We start from the raw sequence: 17,133 nt of genomic DNA, 5'->3' as shown, positions 1-17,133 counted from the left end.
GATGATTTACTTGTGAGATAACAAGAAATGTCTATCAAATGTTTACAGGTATACATCGAGTGTCTGTACATGGAGACTTTGTTGTAAACAAACAATTTCTCCTAACGATGACTGGTTTTTATGTACATGAATGATCTACATGTATCTGACATAATGAATTAAGAGAAGAAAACTCTTTGCTGTGCTCGTTAACCAGGATAGAATTGCACATCATTCATCCATCTTTCACACAGATGTGCCATTGCCCAGTTTTCCTTTCTTGTGCACATCATGCACATCTTGCGTATATCACAAATCGTTAAACAATATTTGATCCTTCAATTCTAATGTTATTGACAACAGGTGAAGTTGAATTAGCGATACTTTGGTCCCAAAGAAAATGAAATGAAAGAACATGAAATGGGACTTGGCTAACAAGGATAAACTTTTGCTACAGGGGAAGAAAATGACTCGGAAATAGAGGAGTGGATTTATTTGAAAGGCAAAGAGGAAACAATGATTATATTTTTTTCTACTTAAGTAATATAACTACCAAGGGTTATGGAGGTTTCTTTCAAACCGAGCGCATCTCTGTAGTTGTGATACATTTTAATTTCAACCTGCATGTACTTAAATGGATTACTATTGATTAAACAAACAAGTACTGCTCCTTTATTGGGTTCGTACCAGGGGTACTGAATAGGTATGGTACCATATAATGGAATGCAATTGAATCTCAAGTGAGTTCCCAAGATGGCTGCTGTCTCTACAAAATATAAGCTTCAAACATAAAAATGGATTGCTTTTCTTTTTAAAAAACATAATGGATGCAAAATCCATATCAGTGTAGAGCATCCAGCTAGTGTTCAAGCCTGGGTTTGAACCCTGGTCTGGCCGTGCATTTTTCCACTTCTCTTACACCTGAATAGTTCCATCACATTGACAATTGTAATTTATACAATTTCTGCAGCGAATGAAGATTCCATATCTTGTCTTTTTTACAAAAGTATTTTGCATGACGAATGATGCATCACACTTTTGCCACCTTGAATCCAAGTGGTATGTTTCAGAAAAGGAATCACATCAACTGGTTTGGTTCTGTTGGTAGGCTGTGTTCCATTACAAGTACAGCAGATTTGTACCATTACATTTGGTACAAACTCAATAAAGGAATGCACAGCTAGTTAACATTTGCAATACAGCTTGCTGAACATTATTTGTTATACAGTATTTTTTTTATGATCGCATTAAAATGTTGAAATAGAATAATGCCATACTATCTATTTTTGCTACTGCACTATTTTTATTTGACCAGTCTTTCACAGGAGTATTTATTTTTCTGTAACAAATCATTTACATATCTTTCTCAATATTTACTGAACTCTTTATATGAACTGAACTAAATAAAAGGTTTTCCTGTATAATTAAATCCCTTTTTTTTTTTCCAAATTATAAACTTTCAGAAGACAAAGATATTGTATAAATTTTATTAAAAATCAAATTTAATAAATGTCATAATGAAAGTTTAATAACAATTTAGTATGGTGAACAGGTCTGGTAGGCATCTAAACCTTTTACATAAGATGATGAAGAGAAACCAAAGTTTCTACTGCTATAATGCAGATATACATTTTTTTGTACACCGTTGGAATTCACTGGCATCTCAACAAATTACATATTTAGTTTGTTTAAAAGACTAATTCTGTTTATTTATTTATAACTTATTTCCTTTCTCTACAAACATTTAATATTACAACTGTCTTTCTTGTTTTTTATATAATTTTAAGTAGAGTGTAAATCCTAATACAATATACTATACATGGAATCAATCGTAATTCATAAAATTCCTATTTAGGAATGATGAAGCTTAGCCAATCTACTTTCTGGTATTATATAAATATACACAGGCGGAATTACAGCCAATTTGTCTTTTTCTTCACATTATTTAATTTATAACAAAGTACATAACATTATTGATGTAATATATATATAATAGAATTAAATGTACAAGAAACATTCATCATGTTTTATTAAAGCTAAACAATTCTGTTCATCAAATAAATGTCAAACCTTTCTAAAAGCAAGTGTATACAGTAAATATTTCACTCCGTCAATGATTCTTTGAAAGGTAAAAACAAATGTATATTCCATGAGAATATTATATAAAATATATATATCAAAGTTCATTTGCATTGAATCAGTTGATAAACAGGAACTAGTGAAGTGAAATTATTGCTCAAGAAGATTTTGTTCCTTATTTAATTCTTTCGAAAAAAATTGGCAGGCCAGCCAGCATCATTTAGCTTCAATGAGTGTAAATTGTAAATAATTAAAACTTTTTTACTTTTTTTTAAATAAATGTCATTCTAATTCCAGTCAAGTTAAGTTCAGGGCACACATGCAACAAAGGTGACTTGAAACTGACAACTTATCCTATAGAATTTTATCAGATGGTGAACAGTGTCACACAACTGTGTTCCTACCATGAGAAATATGATCAACCTGAAAATGTTCGCAATGTACACTAGTGATGAGAAAAAGATCAACTCCACACATCGCAAGAGTAACGTCCCTTAGATTGCATTTTCTTGATGTAATTCACAGCTGCCTGCTGTTCCATGCCACCACACTCTACAAGCACCTTGAGTAATGTGTCGTGGACATCACGAGCCATGTTACGTGCATCACTGAAAATAACCATAAATAATTACCAGTAATTTCTTTTAGTACTTTTTTTTTTATTTAGTAACTTGTAACTGTATGTCACAAGATTTAAAGGGGCATTCTTTTGAATAAAGTTTATGGTGTCAAAATTAAACTTGCTAGAAAATTTGTATTTTTTCCATGTAGTAAATGTTATAATCTTGAAATTAATAATGCAGTTTTAACCAAAGTTCTTAGAGTATAAAGTCCTGAAAATTCTTAATTCGACCAGAAGTATCACTAATTACCACAAAGACATACAGTATTTGTATATGATTTTCTTTTTCTTGTACATTGCGGCATTAATTTCATTACATGTAGGCACAGGCACTCATATAATCAGCGTTTGGACATAGATTTCATCAATAGAAATTGTTCATGTTATTGATGTCCGAACGAAGGAATGCCCCTTTAATAAGGCAATGTATTAAGATGTCTTTCTTCAAATACTGCAATAAGCAATGGAAACTATTTGCTTAATTAGAATTTTTATCATGAGAAACAAAATATCAAACTTATCGTCTCTGTTATTGTGGACATAAGAACAACGTACAAAGATTGTTTGCTTTTCTTTTAAGGACTTATGATTTGTATCATCTTATCAAATCACACCAAAAATACCAATATCTACTTAAACAAGCAGGCTGCCTAGGAAATTATGAATATTTTATAAAATTCTTTATTCTCAAATCTCATGTTCTATTTTCAGGACCTGTGAACTTGGAACCTAATACAGAAGTATATTTCTCTGTCCTCGTTTCTATTTTTGGGAACTGTGATCTTGTTGGTCTCATAATGAACTTTTTAAAAAGTTCATTGTATGATATAATATCAGGAAATCAATACACAAAGAACTTCTTTGAAACACATGATTTCTATTATTTTTCTAATTGGCACATCATGAATATTTGTATCATAAACCAATCTAAAGGGCTTGAAAAAATAACAAATCTCAAATATTTCAGGTTATACAGTATATAGGGTTACTTACCCACACACATATATATGGCCTCCTGCATCAAGCATTTTCCACACCTCTTCCTTGTTGTTACCCAGTAGGTGCTGCACGTATACCTTGTTTGGCCCGTCACGAGAGAATGCCACATGCATTTTAGTGAGTGTGCTGTCGTTCTGATAGTCGCTTAGTTCGTCTTCATAAAGGAAGTCTTCTGCCTTATGACGACATCCAAAATACAACACTGTGTCACCAACTGTTTTTCCTGCAGGGTGAAAAAAACAGTCCTCAATTTACTGTGATGTTCCTGTATTTTGATTTAAGTTTAATGATAAAATCTTCTGAAATTCAGTATGAATCATCGAGAATCAAGGTATTTACTTGTCAAAATTACTTGGACCAGGTACCAGTATTTATTTTTTATTTATCATTCTGAATTTGAGCATTATTGTTTTAAGTTGTAGCCTTACTTTTTTTCTCTGTTTCTGTTTCACCAGAACACACAGACATCAAGCATATCAAAACATATACCTGTATCATATATATTTGCTTAGAATATTTACTTCTACAGACCAAATACTAAAATTTAGATTAATTAAAGTGTAATTCTGTATCAGTAATACCTTATTATGCACAATGTAACTCTTAATCTTTTAATATTTCATGATAGAAACAAACTTCATTTAATGCCTTCTCAATTATCCTTTCACATAAAACCATGACAAATATTACTGATTTTTTTTTTGAATTTGATTACCTATGAATGAAATAAGGTTTCAAAATATTACAGCACACTTTGAATCACTTTATTTCTTTTATTTTTTTCCCAGTTTTGTTTCCATTGTAGATTTTTCCCTTACCATCTTTGCGTACAAATTGTCTCTCCTGTATAAATCCTCGGAAAGGTGCCAGGCCAGTTCCAGGCCCAATCATAATCACCGGTGTGTTTGTCTTGAATGGGAGTCTGAACTGTGATTTACGGACATAGATCGGTACTCGAGGCTTACTGCCGTTGTCAGGTTGTTTAAGTGCAAGCCAGTTTGTGGCAACACCCTCCACGTCCCGACCTGTGCGAGTTTGGTACTTGACAATGACTGCTGTGATATGGATACTAGTTGCGTGAACCTATTGAAAAAATCAATCTCTGATGTTACTGCAGGCAAGGAAAAATTATATATATATATGAGTGAGCGCTCACAAACTTTATACTTCTGTACTATAACTAACCCTTAATGGAGAGGAGTGGAACCTTCCACTCCCTTTAATTAATTAAATTAAATTAATTTATGTAATTAGATTAATGCAAGATATGATTTACACTACAAAATGGTGCAACTTTTGACCTTTTAACTTTGACCTATGAACACCAAAATGCAATTCAGCATAAAAATCGATATGACAACATTATGGTGTAAATTGAAATTAAAATCTGAGGTTATTGTGAGATATTCTATGATTGTGACATTAGATCCTTTATCTCTCAAAGTTGAGATGAACTTGTAAAAGTTGATTTATTGATGGGTATACGGGATACCTTGTAAACTGTACATGAATAAAACTACTATTCACTGTTTGAAATGTGAGGGACAACATGGCATAAATAACATCAAAATATTGTTGTCAAATCATCAGCTGAAAATAACATTCCTGATTGAAAAATGCCGATCAGAAGCCACTAATATTCAATTCAGGGTACATAAGCACAGCAATAATAGTCATGGAGACCTCCACTTCAGAGCTGGTTTTTTCTTCTTCTGCTGTGCTTGCTTCCACACAGAATGTAAAGCAACAAAATAGTGATTTTCCCCTTCTCCAGCCAAGACTGTTGTCCAACTATCCGTCGCCATGTATCTCGTCCAATTATCTAGATACCACTAATCCTGTTGTCCCACTAATCAGGCACCACTAAATCAGTGTCCAAAAACTCATTCTTAAATTCAAATAATTTCTGAGTCATGTTTCTTTCAGAGATAATTAATACAAAATCTTTAAGATAGACCATACCTTTGGTGAGGATGAAATGGAGTAGTATCTGGCCTGTAACCTTGGTAAAAGTTCCAGAAGATGGTCGATGGGTGGCTTCAGGGATGGTAGACTCTCAAGGACAGCCAGGATGTTTCGGTGATCTTTGATAATCCAGTCACTGTACAATGTCTATCACAACAAAAGAGACATTTCTAAATATTATTTGATAAGTCAATGGGGTTATAAAATACAAACTTTGTACTGAAAAAGAGGACTTGGTCTTATTTAAGGACAATGTAAGAGCATATTTTAACATTTTAACATTTTTAATGAACAATGAACATCAGTATTACCAGGCATGTACATATATATATTACCAGGCATGGACTTATTACCAGACATGGTCTTATTACCAGGTTTAGACTTATTACCAGGCATAGACTAATTACCAGGCATGTAGTTATTACCAGGCATGGACTTATTATCAGGAATGTACTTATTACCAGACATTGACTTATTACCAGGCATAGACTAATTACCAGGTATGGACCAGGAATGTACTTATTACCAGGAATAGACTTATTACCAGGCATGGACTTATTACCAGGCATGGACTTATTATCAGGAATGTACTTATTACCAGACATTGACTTATTACCAGGCATAGACTAATTACCAGGTATGGACCAGGAATGTACTTATTACCAGGAATAGACTTATTACCAGGCATGGACTTATTACCAGGCATGGACTTATTACCAGGCATGAACTTATTACCAGACATGGACTTATTACCAAACATGTACTTATTACCAGGCATGGACTTATTACCAGGCATGGACTTATTACCAGGCATGGACTTATTACCAGGCATGTACTTATTACCAGGCATGTACTTATTACCAGACATGGACTTATTACCAGACATGGACTTATTACCAGGCATGGACTTATTACCAGGCATGGACTTATTACCAGGCATGGACTTATTACCAGGCATGGACTAATTACCAGGCATGAACTTATTACCAGACATGGACTTATTACCAAACATGTACTTATTACCAGGCATGGACTTATTACCAGACATGTACTTATTACCAGGCATGGACTTATTACCAGACATGGACATATTACCAGGCATATACTTATTACCAGGAATGGACTCATTACCAGACAGACTTATTACCAGACATGGACTTATTATCAGGCATATACTTATTACAAGAAATGGGCTTATTACCAGGCATGGACTTATTACCAGGCATGGACTTATTACCAGGCATATACTTATTACCAGGCATGAAGTTATTACCAGGAATGGACTTATTACCAGGCATGGACTTATTACCAGGCATGAACTTATTACCAGACATGGACTTATTACCAAACATGTACTTATTACCAGGCATGGACTTATTACCAGACATGGACTTATTACCAGGCATGGACTTATTACCAGGCATGTACTTATTACCAGGCATGGACTTATTATCAGGAATGTACTTATTACCAGACATTGACTTATTACCAGGCATAGACTAATTACCAGGTATGGACCAGGAATGTACTTATTACCAGGAATAGACTTATTACCAGGCATGGACTTATTACCAGGCATGGACTTATTATCAGGAATGTACTTATTACCAGACATTGACTTATTACCAGGCATAGACTAATTACCAGGTATGGACCAGGAATGTACTTATTACCAGGAATAGACTTATTACCAGGCATGGACTTATTACCAGGCATGGACTTATTACCAGGCATGAACTTATTACCAGACATGGACTTATTACCAAACATGTACTTATTACCAGGCATGGACTTATTACCAGGCATGGACTTATTACCAGGCATGGACTTATTACCAGGCATGTACTTATTACCAGGCATGTACTTATTACCAGACATGGACTTATTACCAGACATGGACTTATTACCAGGCATGGACTTATTACCAGGCATGGACTTATTACCAGGCATGGACTTATTACCAGGCATGGACTAATTACCAGGCATGAACTTATTACCAGACATGGACTTATTACCAAACATGTACTTATTACCAGGCATGGACTTATTACCAGACATGTACTTATTACCAGGCATGGACTTATTACCAGACATGGACATATTACCAGGCATATACTTATTACCAGGAATGGACTCATTACCAGACAGACTTATTACCAGACATGGACTTATTATCAGGCATATACTTATTACAAGAAATGGGCTTATTACCAGGCATGGACTTATTACCAGGCATGGACTTATTACCAGGCATATACTTATTACCAGGCATGAAGTTATTACCAGGAATGGACTTATTACCAGGCATGGACTTATTACCAGGCATGAACTTATTACCAGACATGGACTTATTACCAAACATGTACTTATTACCAGGCATGGACTTATTACCAGACATGGACTTATTACCAGGCATGGACTTATTACCAGGCATGGACTTATTATCAGGAATGTACTTATTACCAGACATTGACTTATTACCAGGCATAGACTAATTACCAGGTATGGACCAGGAATGTACTTATTACCAGGAATAGACTTATTACCAGGCATGGACTTATTACCAGGCATGGACTTATTATCAGGAATGTACTTATTACCAGACATTGACTTATTACCAGGCATAGACTAATTACCAGGTATGGACCAGGAATGTACTTATTACCAGGAATAGACTTATTACCAGGCATGGACTTATTACCAGGCATGGACTTATTACCAGGCATGGACTTATTACCAGGCATGAACTTATTACCAGACATGGACTTATTACCAAACATGTACTTATTACCAGGCATGGACTTATTACCAGGCATGGACTTATTACCAGGCATGGACTTATTACCAGGCATGTACTTATTACCAGGCATGTACTTATTACCAGACATGGACTTATTACCAGACATGGACTTATTACCAGGCATGGACTTATTACCAGGCATGGACTTATTACCAGGCATGGACTTATTACCAGGCATGAACTTATTACCAGACATGGACTTATTACCAAACATGTACTTATTACCAGGCATGGACTTATTACCAGACATGTACTTATTACCAGGCATGGACTTATTACCAGACATGGACATATTACCAGGCATATACTTATTACCAGGAATGGACTCATTACCAGACAGACTTATTACCAGACATGGACTTATTATCAGGCATATACTTATTACAAGAAATGGGCTTATTACCAGGCATGGACTTATTACCAGGCATGGACTTATTACCAGGCATATACTTATTACCAGGCATGAAGTTATTACCAGGAATGGACTTATTACCAGGCATGGACTTATTACCAGGCATGAACTTATTACCAGACATGGACTTATTACCAAACATGTACTTATTACCAGGCATGGACTTATTACCAGACATGGACTTATTACCAGGCATGTACTTATTACCAGGCATGGACTTATTACCAGACATGTACTTATTACCAGACATGGACTTATTACCAGACATGGACTTATTACCAGGCATGTACTAATTACCAGGCATGAACTTATTACCAGACATGGACTTATTACCAAACATGTACTTATTACCAGGCATGGACTTATTACCAGACATGTACTTATTACCAGGCATGGACTTATTACCAGACATGGACATATTACCAGGCATATACTTATTACCAGGAATGGACTCATTACCAGACAGACTTATTACCAGACATGGACTTATTATCAGGCATATACTTATTACAAGAAATGGGCTTATTACCAGGCATGGACTTATTACCAGGCATGGACTTATTACCAGGCATATACTTATTACCAGGCATGAAGTTATTACCTGTAATACCAGGAATGGACTTATTACCAGGTTTAGACTTATTACCAGACATTGGACTTATTACCGGGCATATACTTATATATATTATATAATTATTACCAGACATGAGCTTATTACCAGGCATGGACTTTACATGGGTTTATTACCAGGTATTGACTTATTACCAGAAATGGACTTATTACCAGAAATGGACTTATTACCAGGCATGGACTGATGGCAGGAAAAATACAGTAAATCATAGTATATAATTTATAACTTTAAAATATATTATAAACTTATATTAATCACTGTTATAAGCCAAAATGGAAGTGTGCAAGAGGTTTAACTAACTACAGGAGGAAATGTAAATGCCAGGAGAAAGCCTTGTGGTCTGGCAGGTAACTTAATACCTTTTAAAGTCCAATCCTGAAATCAAGATGAATGCACTATTCACTTTGCCTCCTAACTACCAAGTAATCTAGCAGTCACATAAACCATACTTATAATTGATCAATATATCTTACAACAGTTCAAAGGTAGACATTATTGTATATCTACCAAGACTTAGCAATACAGAAAACAAAGTTTTGTTTTTGAAGAGGTACCTTAGATTCCGGTGATGAAGTTGTCATTTTCACAAGGAATTCTTTGTCCTTTTCATCGCCATACTCGGCCAGTTCTCGTAGGATATGAGTACGTGGCATACTTGTAATGTCCAGATAGTGAGACAGAGCAATGCGATAGGTTGTGGGACAAGGAAACGGGTGTTTTTTACTAGCCTCCTCTGTAAATAAAACACGATATACCTGAGTAGGGTTAGCTTACATATTCAGCCCTGATACACCATGGTGTCTGAAGTGTTTGTTTACCCATGTTTATCCTCCCCTAGTGTAAAAGTTTAGTACCTATTTATCCTCAAATAAGCCTCCTCCCGAGTCCCCCAGTGTAAAAGTTTAGTACCTATTTAACCTCAAATAAACCCCCTCCCCTAGTGAAAAAGTTCAGTACCTATTTATCCTCCCATAAACCCCTTCCCCTAGTGAAAAAGTTCAATACTTATTTATCCTCAAATAAGCCCCCTCCTATAGTGTTTAAATTTAGAACAACATATTTATCCTCAAATAAGCATCCTTCCAGAGTGCAAAAGTTTAAAACCATATTTATCCTCAAATAAGAGTAAAATTTCAGTATTAAAGATTGGGAGGGCTTGTGTATTAACCAGAAGGGGCTTATTTATGGGCATGTGCTTATTTACAGGTAAATATGGTAATCAATGTTTGAAAGTGTCTTCATTTCATTGTGCTGGTAGGCAGGAATTTTATTCTGGTGCAATACATGGTAGAGATTTCCTTGTGTTGATTTATGTATATTTAAATATTGATGGTATCTACCAACAAGTTCTTCCTTGACTACAATTTTCTAACCTTTTAAAACTGTAAACATGATTCACACCTTTCATTTATGGATTAGGGTTGAATACAATTTGTGTTTTGATAGTTGAGTTTATTTACCAGGATAAAATCCTCTAAACACAATCAGCCTTGCCAAAAATCCCAAATAATGAGTTTTTTAACTGATGTAATAAAAGAAAGAAAACTTGAATTTAAAAAAAAACAAATTGAAGAGCTCACCATCAACATTGGTCAGGGTGAAAACTTCGTCCAGATCCACATTGAGACGTTTACCAATTCCAGTAACAATGTCCTGATTATTAACAGGATAAACAGCCACATGGTCACCTGCCTCGTACCTAGATAGTGGAAATAACAATTTCAGGTATCAAAAATAAGCCAAACAATGCTTCTTTATAAGCCAGGAATGAAAAGAAGGTACAATGAAATTGAGATGAGAATGAAGTCATAGAAAGTGTAGACATCAACAGTTCAGCTGTAGTAGCAAACAAGGATTTTTTTAACACTGCAGGAATCATCTGTTGGGGTGAAAGCTGTTAAAGCCATGAATGTGTTGCTTTTTAAAGCATTTATCAGTAGATGGCCTAACATTGCTAAATACCATGTTTGATTTTGAGAACAATTTTGAGAATTAAATTGTCAGTATGTATTTCAAATAAATTTTAAAATGTCCAAAACTCATCATTTACAAATTGTTTTTTCCAAATTTCATTAAACATGTGAACACAGTAAGTAAGGTATGTAAATGTATAGGTACCTGATTTTTGAGCCGGTGATATCAAATTCTATGTGCATGCATGAACGATCTCCGCCCTTGTGCAGCTCACGGTTAACAATGACTGGAGCCAAGTATGGGTTTTTGGCATCATATGGTCTGCAGAAATAACATTTGGTTCACATAGACAACTTGTACACAAAATTTAAGATGTAGTATACAAATTCTTTCAGGCAATCTAATAACTATAGTCAATAAATACACACTTTTTTTTTTAAATCTAGTAATCATAGTCACTAAATACACATTATTTCTTCATTAAAATGAAATGGCTAATATTTCGGAAGATAACTTGGAGCTTTTTTCAGTAATATATTTTCCAATGTAGAAAAATTCTTTCACTGATGAAATAAATTATAAAGAACTCACGGTTTCTGGTTTCGGAATGAACCAAGTCTTGCAATTTCTCCTGAATATGTTTTCTCCGTAGGTAAATCATCATGTGTTGTAAGACTGTACTGACGGATACTGTAAACAAGTAATAGGCTTGTGGTTCTAAAATTGATCAGCTTAATGAAGATGCTAATGAAAATCATTCTAAAACACTGACAAGCAAAACCATGACGTATAAAATTACTTAAACGATAAGTTGAATCTGAAATTTGAATTTGAAATAATCTTTTCTCATTCGTGTTACACATAACTTCAAGATCTTTTCAGTAATCATCTAATTCATTTGACCCACCGCAAAGAAAATCTTTATCTCCAGCCTTTTATACCATTACTTTATGAGAAAATTGTTTTCAATCTTTAACAGCAGTTAACCTTTTTTTTTAAAGTTTTTAAAGTTTTTTAAGTTAATACCAACGGAACACAACTGGTATATATATGGTAGCAGTGCATCCCCCAGTAGACCCCAAGAGCAAATGTTTAAATTCCCAAAATGAAATTTGACTCTCCAGTTGGACCCAGTTGGAAAGGAAATGTCTATTTGACAGATGTTTTGACCCTGAGAAATCGCTAAAGTTCAAGGGTCAATGAGAAGCACTGTACCAAATGTTTTTCGACTAGGTGATTTTAACAAATAATGGTTGTTTTAATTGTCCCTTTAAAATTCTGATTGAAGTACATTAATACAATACTTACCTAAATTGATCCCCTGTAGCTTCTACTCCGAAGTGTTCACATACAGCTGGCCAGAATTTCTCTTTCCATGTTACAAAATCCTCCTCTATACTGAAATAATTAAATGTGAATGTTTATAGAGATGATGGTTGGTTGTGGTATTTATCGTGAAATGTCATTTGTTTGAATTTTGATAATTTTCAAAATTAGGTGTTCCCTGTACACTGTTTCGAAAAAAGATCACAATATGAACGTGGGGCTTACAATAATAAAACAATGTCTAAAATTACCAAGAATGACCTTTCACCCATTAATCTTGATTGACAGCCATCCAACTTGCCTCACACATAGACCTTGTTATTATCATAATAATTTTATCACACATAGACCTTGTTATTATCATAATAATTTTAAAGATTATTTTTTTGTTGGAACCGACTTCAAATTTGTTTTTAGTTTTTTTTTTTTTTTAATTGTACTACATATATATATACACATCAATGCACATTTACACATAGACCCATAAAGTTGCTATTTTTTACCTCTTTCTACTAGTAAATAGGAATATTACCAACTCATGTAGACTTCACATACATCGTTTTTGGTCAAAATTTTTCATGTGCAAAATATACGGATAGAAGTTTTTTTTCAGCATTTTCAGCCTTAAAAAGTACCTGCGCAATTTACACTGGTGTGCAAATTACACAAGTTTTTGCAGTAATAACATGTACAGGTTAGGAATCTAGGCCAAGTGTCTGTGTCAAGACATGATAAAACTTACTTTCCATCATCATCACCACTTCCAAGTTCAAATATTCTCTCTGCTCCCAACTCCTCTAGCTTCTTGTCCATAAACAGTCCCATAGCATTGAAATGTTCATAGGTCTTGTTACCCAAACCAAACACCTGTTAAAGATCAAAGAATGGACTATAACAAACTACAGCATTAAAATGTTATCAGTCTCGTTACCCAAACCAAACACCTGTACACGATCATAGAATGGACTACAAAACTATAGCATTATAATGTCCATGTCATAAATATTGAAAGACACAGTGTCATGTGCAATAACACTATTGTGACGTCATAATAAATATGCAACTTCGCATGATCGTTTGGGTAGACAGAAACGTCTCATGCAAGCCGGATTTCACCTGTTATATATATAGAAATTAAAAATTGAAAGTTTTTTGCTTATAAACTCATAAATAGTAGTTATGTGATGATTAGAATCTTATACTCTTGGCTATGTCATATGAAATTTATTAAAGGCTTGTGGCATATAAATTCAATATCACATCACCATTGCCACTCATATAAAATCCTCTATTTACATATTCAGTCCTATTATTTGATATTCCACAAGCCTTAAAGCAACACATGATAAATGAAATATGACACAAGTTTAAGATTCTGTTTATTACATAACTCATTTTTGCGAATATGAGTAAAAACTCTCCCAAATCCTTTCTATATAAGACATGAGAATTTCATCTTGGATGGTGTTATTCTCTACAGAGACAATCATGCTATGTCATATATTAATTAATGATAGATCAAAACAGTGTTATTACACATGTGTCTCATGTTTATGATATGGTCGTATTATATAGAAGAATAGCAAATATGTGACAAAATATGTATTCTATCATACTAATCATACATTATATACATAGATATAACATCAGATTTAATTAATTAATTTCTCTTTTTAAATAAATCTATTTTGAAAGACATTGATGTGAAAAACCTCAAAGCAAATCTTTATAATTTACTTTCATCTTAACAAGAAAATAAATCTAAGAATGAACACAGATATAACTTACAGCAAATTTAAGTCCATTGAGTTCTGAGTCAGCATTTTGTAACCAATCATAGAATTCTTGAGCGTTATCTGTCGGGTCGCCTTCTCCATATGTCGCCATACAAAATATTGCCAGTGAATTATCTATGTCTTTCAGCTTCACAAGGTCTTCCTGCAGTTAAAATGTGTATTTACAAACCTCTGTGAAATCTGTAATTTTTGTAGGCTTTAATTTTGATTCATTTTGTGGGTACTCTTTGTCCATGAATTTATATGACCATGAATTACGTTTGTCACACTTTTTAATAACATCACAAATGATTGTTTCTGGTGGTAGATGTTATATCACCATCAGCTAAATAAACAAAAACAACTACAGTGATGAAATACTGTTAATGACAGATCCAATTTGCAGACTTTGAAAAATGCTTTTGAAATACTGATATGAAAATTCTCAAAGACATATGTTTTCACTTACTCAAAGCTGCTTTCATGTTTAAATTCAATGAATGTGTTTCTGTTGACGTGGGTATCATCAACCTGCTAAATCAAGTATCTTTATGCTCCTTTCATATTTACTTCTATGTTTTGACGTAGAGATGGAGTTTACTGAATCCACTGTGACTGCTCATGGATCCATAAGAGAACCCTATTTTTAGAACTGTTTTCAGCTTAAATTTCAATGACTGAGTTCCAGTTGATGGTGATGGTATTATGAATTGGAGAAATCAAGTATCCATGAAATAGTATACTGTGTTCCTTTCAAACATGTATTTATCTTCATATTGTCAAACCTTACTGAATTCATTTTTGAATCCTTCCCAGAATACCTCAGTAAAATTTGTCTTTAACAAATTCCACAGAACCAGAGAAAATACTTAGTTATATATGGGATTTTAAAATGAATAAGAATGAGCCTGTTATCTCAAGAATGTTTTTCTATTTACCGATCTTCTACACTAGAAGTGCTTAATATCATTATCATTTTGTTTTACATTGATAAATTAGACCTAATGAAATATTTCATTATTTTCTTTTAAATTTATTTTCCTAAAGACTCTCATATACATGATCATTAAGCTCACCATCTCACACTCTTCAGGGTCAGCCACCATTCCCTTCATCCCATAACAAGTGGCATCTTTGGCCAAACGGCCAGCAAATTCTTCTGCTGTTCCGGTCTGTGACCCATAAAACACAATCACATTCCTCCCCTGGAGAAAAGCAAATGCAAAATAAGAAAATATTTGTGCATAAATTGTTAAAAGTGGTCTTTCATATTTTATTACTGTAGATGGGAATATTCTCATTGTTAAGACCTTAAAGCTTGTTGACCAGAGGCAGAAATAAGCCCATTCTTCTACACCTGCCATCTAGGTTAACAGCTGCTACATATCTTAGAAAAGCACAGGCATTAAGATGAAGGTACAAATTCATTATCATTTCTTTTTGCTTAAACTCAGATTAAATAAAAAATATCAGTAAAGGTAGAAATATTCAGTGAAAATATCTAAACCTTAATTAAAACTGAATTTCCTTTTCCTTAAGGAGTTGAAATCTTTTTTTGATGAATCAGAGGAAAACTAATAATTGTTATTCAGGTATCACATAGCTGATTTGCAGTATACATTCAGTTATATTTATATATTTATCTTTTTAAGAAACAGGGCATACTTTATGTTTACAACATCAATATTTTTTGTACTTTTTTCAAGAATCTGAAACTTACTGAGGCTTTCATTTTCTCTATAAACCCAGCATTACTGGCTCGGTCCTGCATAGGCCTGAAAAAAATGTGTTCTGTTTTTTATTTTCTTACTTTCATAACTTATCATCTCAAATTGAGGTAAATTTACAGTTAGTAGTAGATAGTGATATTAGATATAGATATAGGCTAGTCTGCCCCATCCTCTTATTTGATACTTTGGCAACAATTACAATGTATGGAAATGCATCTCACATTTGCTTGCCCATCCCCTTTCCCCTTAGTGTCCTAGTTAGACTCAGTTATAATCAGAACAAGGATGTTCGTCGTTGACGTTAAGCCCCATCAATACAAGTACATGTATAATAATCAAATGCAACTAATTTCATATTGCACAAGGAAATGAAATACTTCCCAGTTAGTAGAAAATCATTCCCTAACAATATCCTTCATTCTACTTACTGGACAGTTAGCTTTTTAAATGTTGGTTCCTCTTGTTTTTTATTCTTGAAGAAGAAATAGTATATACAAACACCAGCCAGGGCTGATAATATGAAAAAATCAAGTGTTGAGAACATCCCTTCTTCTGCAGGGACTACCCCGGCAGCCTCCACAGGGATCTCTGAATCGACACCTTCACTCATGATTAAAACTTGAAAACTGCAAATAAAAGAACACATGATATTACATTATTGTATAAGATATAATAACAGGTTGTTTTCTTTTGTTACCCACTCCTTTTAAAAATTAACTGTTTCTTTTATTTCCTATTTGAATTTGTAGGCATATTTAACATTGATGTTTTCCTAGAAAAACCCTATAGCTAGTGAACTAGAAAAAAGTTCCTTCTCAAAGATTATGAGACTTCATGTTTTAGTTCAGCATTTTTTTAAATTCCTAAAAGTTAATATTTGTTATTATCTAGCAATGTACCA

The 17,133-nt window shown here is 33.8% G+C and overlaps 1 protein-coding gene across 1 annotated transcript; it reads right to left on the bottom strand.

Annotated features, from left to right (window-relative positions):
- Window positions 1–1,452: 1,452 nt before the first annotated feature.
- LOC117321157 (NADPH--cytochrome P450 reductase-like) lies at window positions 1,453–16,858 on the bottom strand (the record flags this gene model as incomplete). Its single annotated transcript, XM_033875627.1, is given in 14 exon segments — window positions 1,453–2,666; window positions 3,674–3,902; window positions 4,498–4,762; window positions 5,642–5,791; window positions 10,042–10,220; window positions 11,068–11,186; window positions 11,606–11,722; window positions 11,993–12,091; window positions 12,710–12,799; window positions 13,470–13,594; window positions 14,516–14,665; window positions 15,579–15,707; window positions 16,223–16,277; window positions 16,661–16,858. Coding segments are annotated over 14 exon segments (2,034 nt in total). The 3' UTR covers window positions 1,453–2,521.
- Between the last annotated feature and the right edge of the window lie 275 nt (window positions 16,859–17,133).

The sequence above is a fragment of the Pecten maximus genome, unplaced genomic scaffold (assembly GCF_902652985.1).
Source record: "Pecten maximus unplaced genomic scaffold, xPecMax1.1, whole genome shotgun sequence".
Taxonomy (NCBI): Eukaryota; Metazoa; Mollusca; class Bivalvia; order Pectinida; family Pectinidae; genus Pecten; species Pecten maximus.
This window is presented reverse-complemented; position numbering and strand designations above follow the sequence as displayed.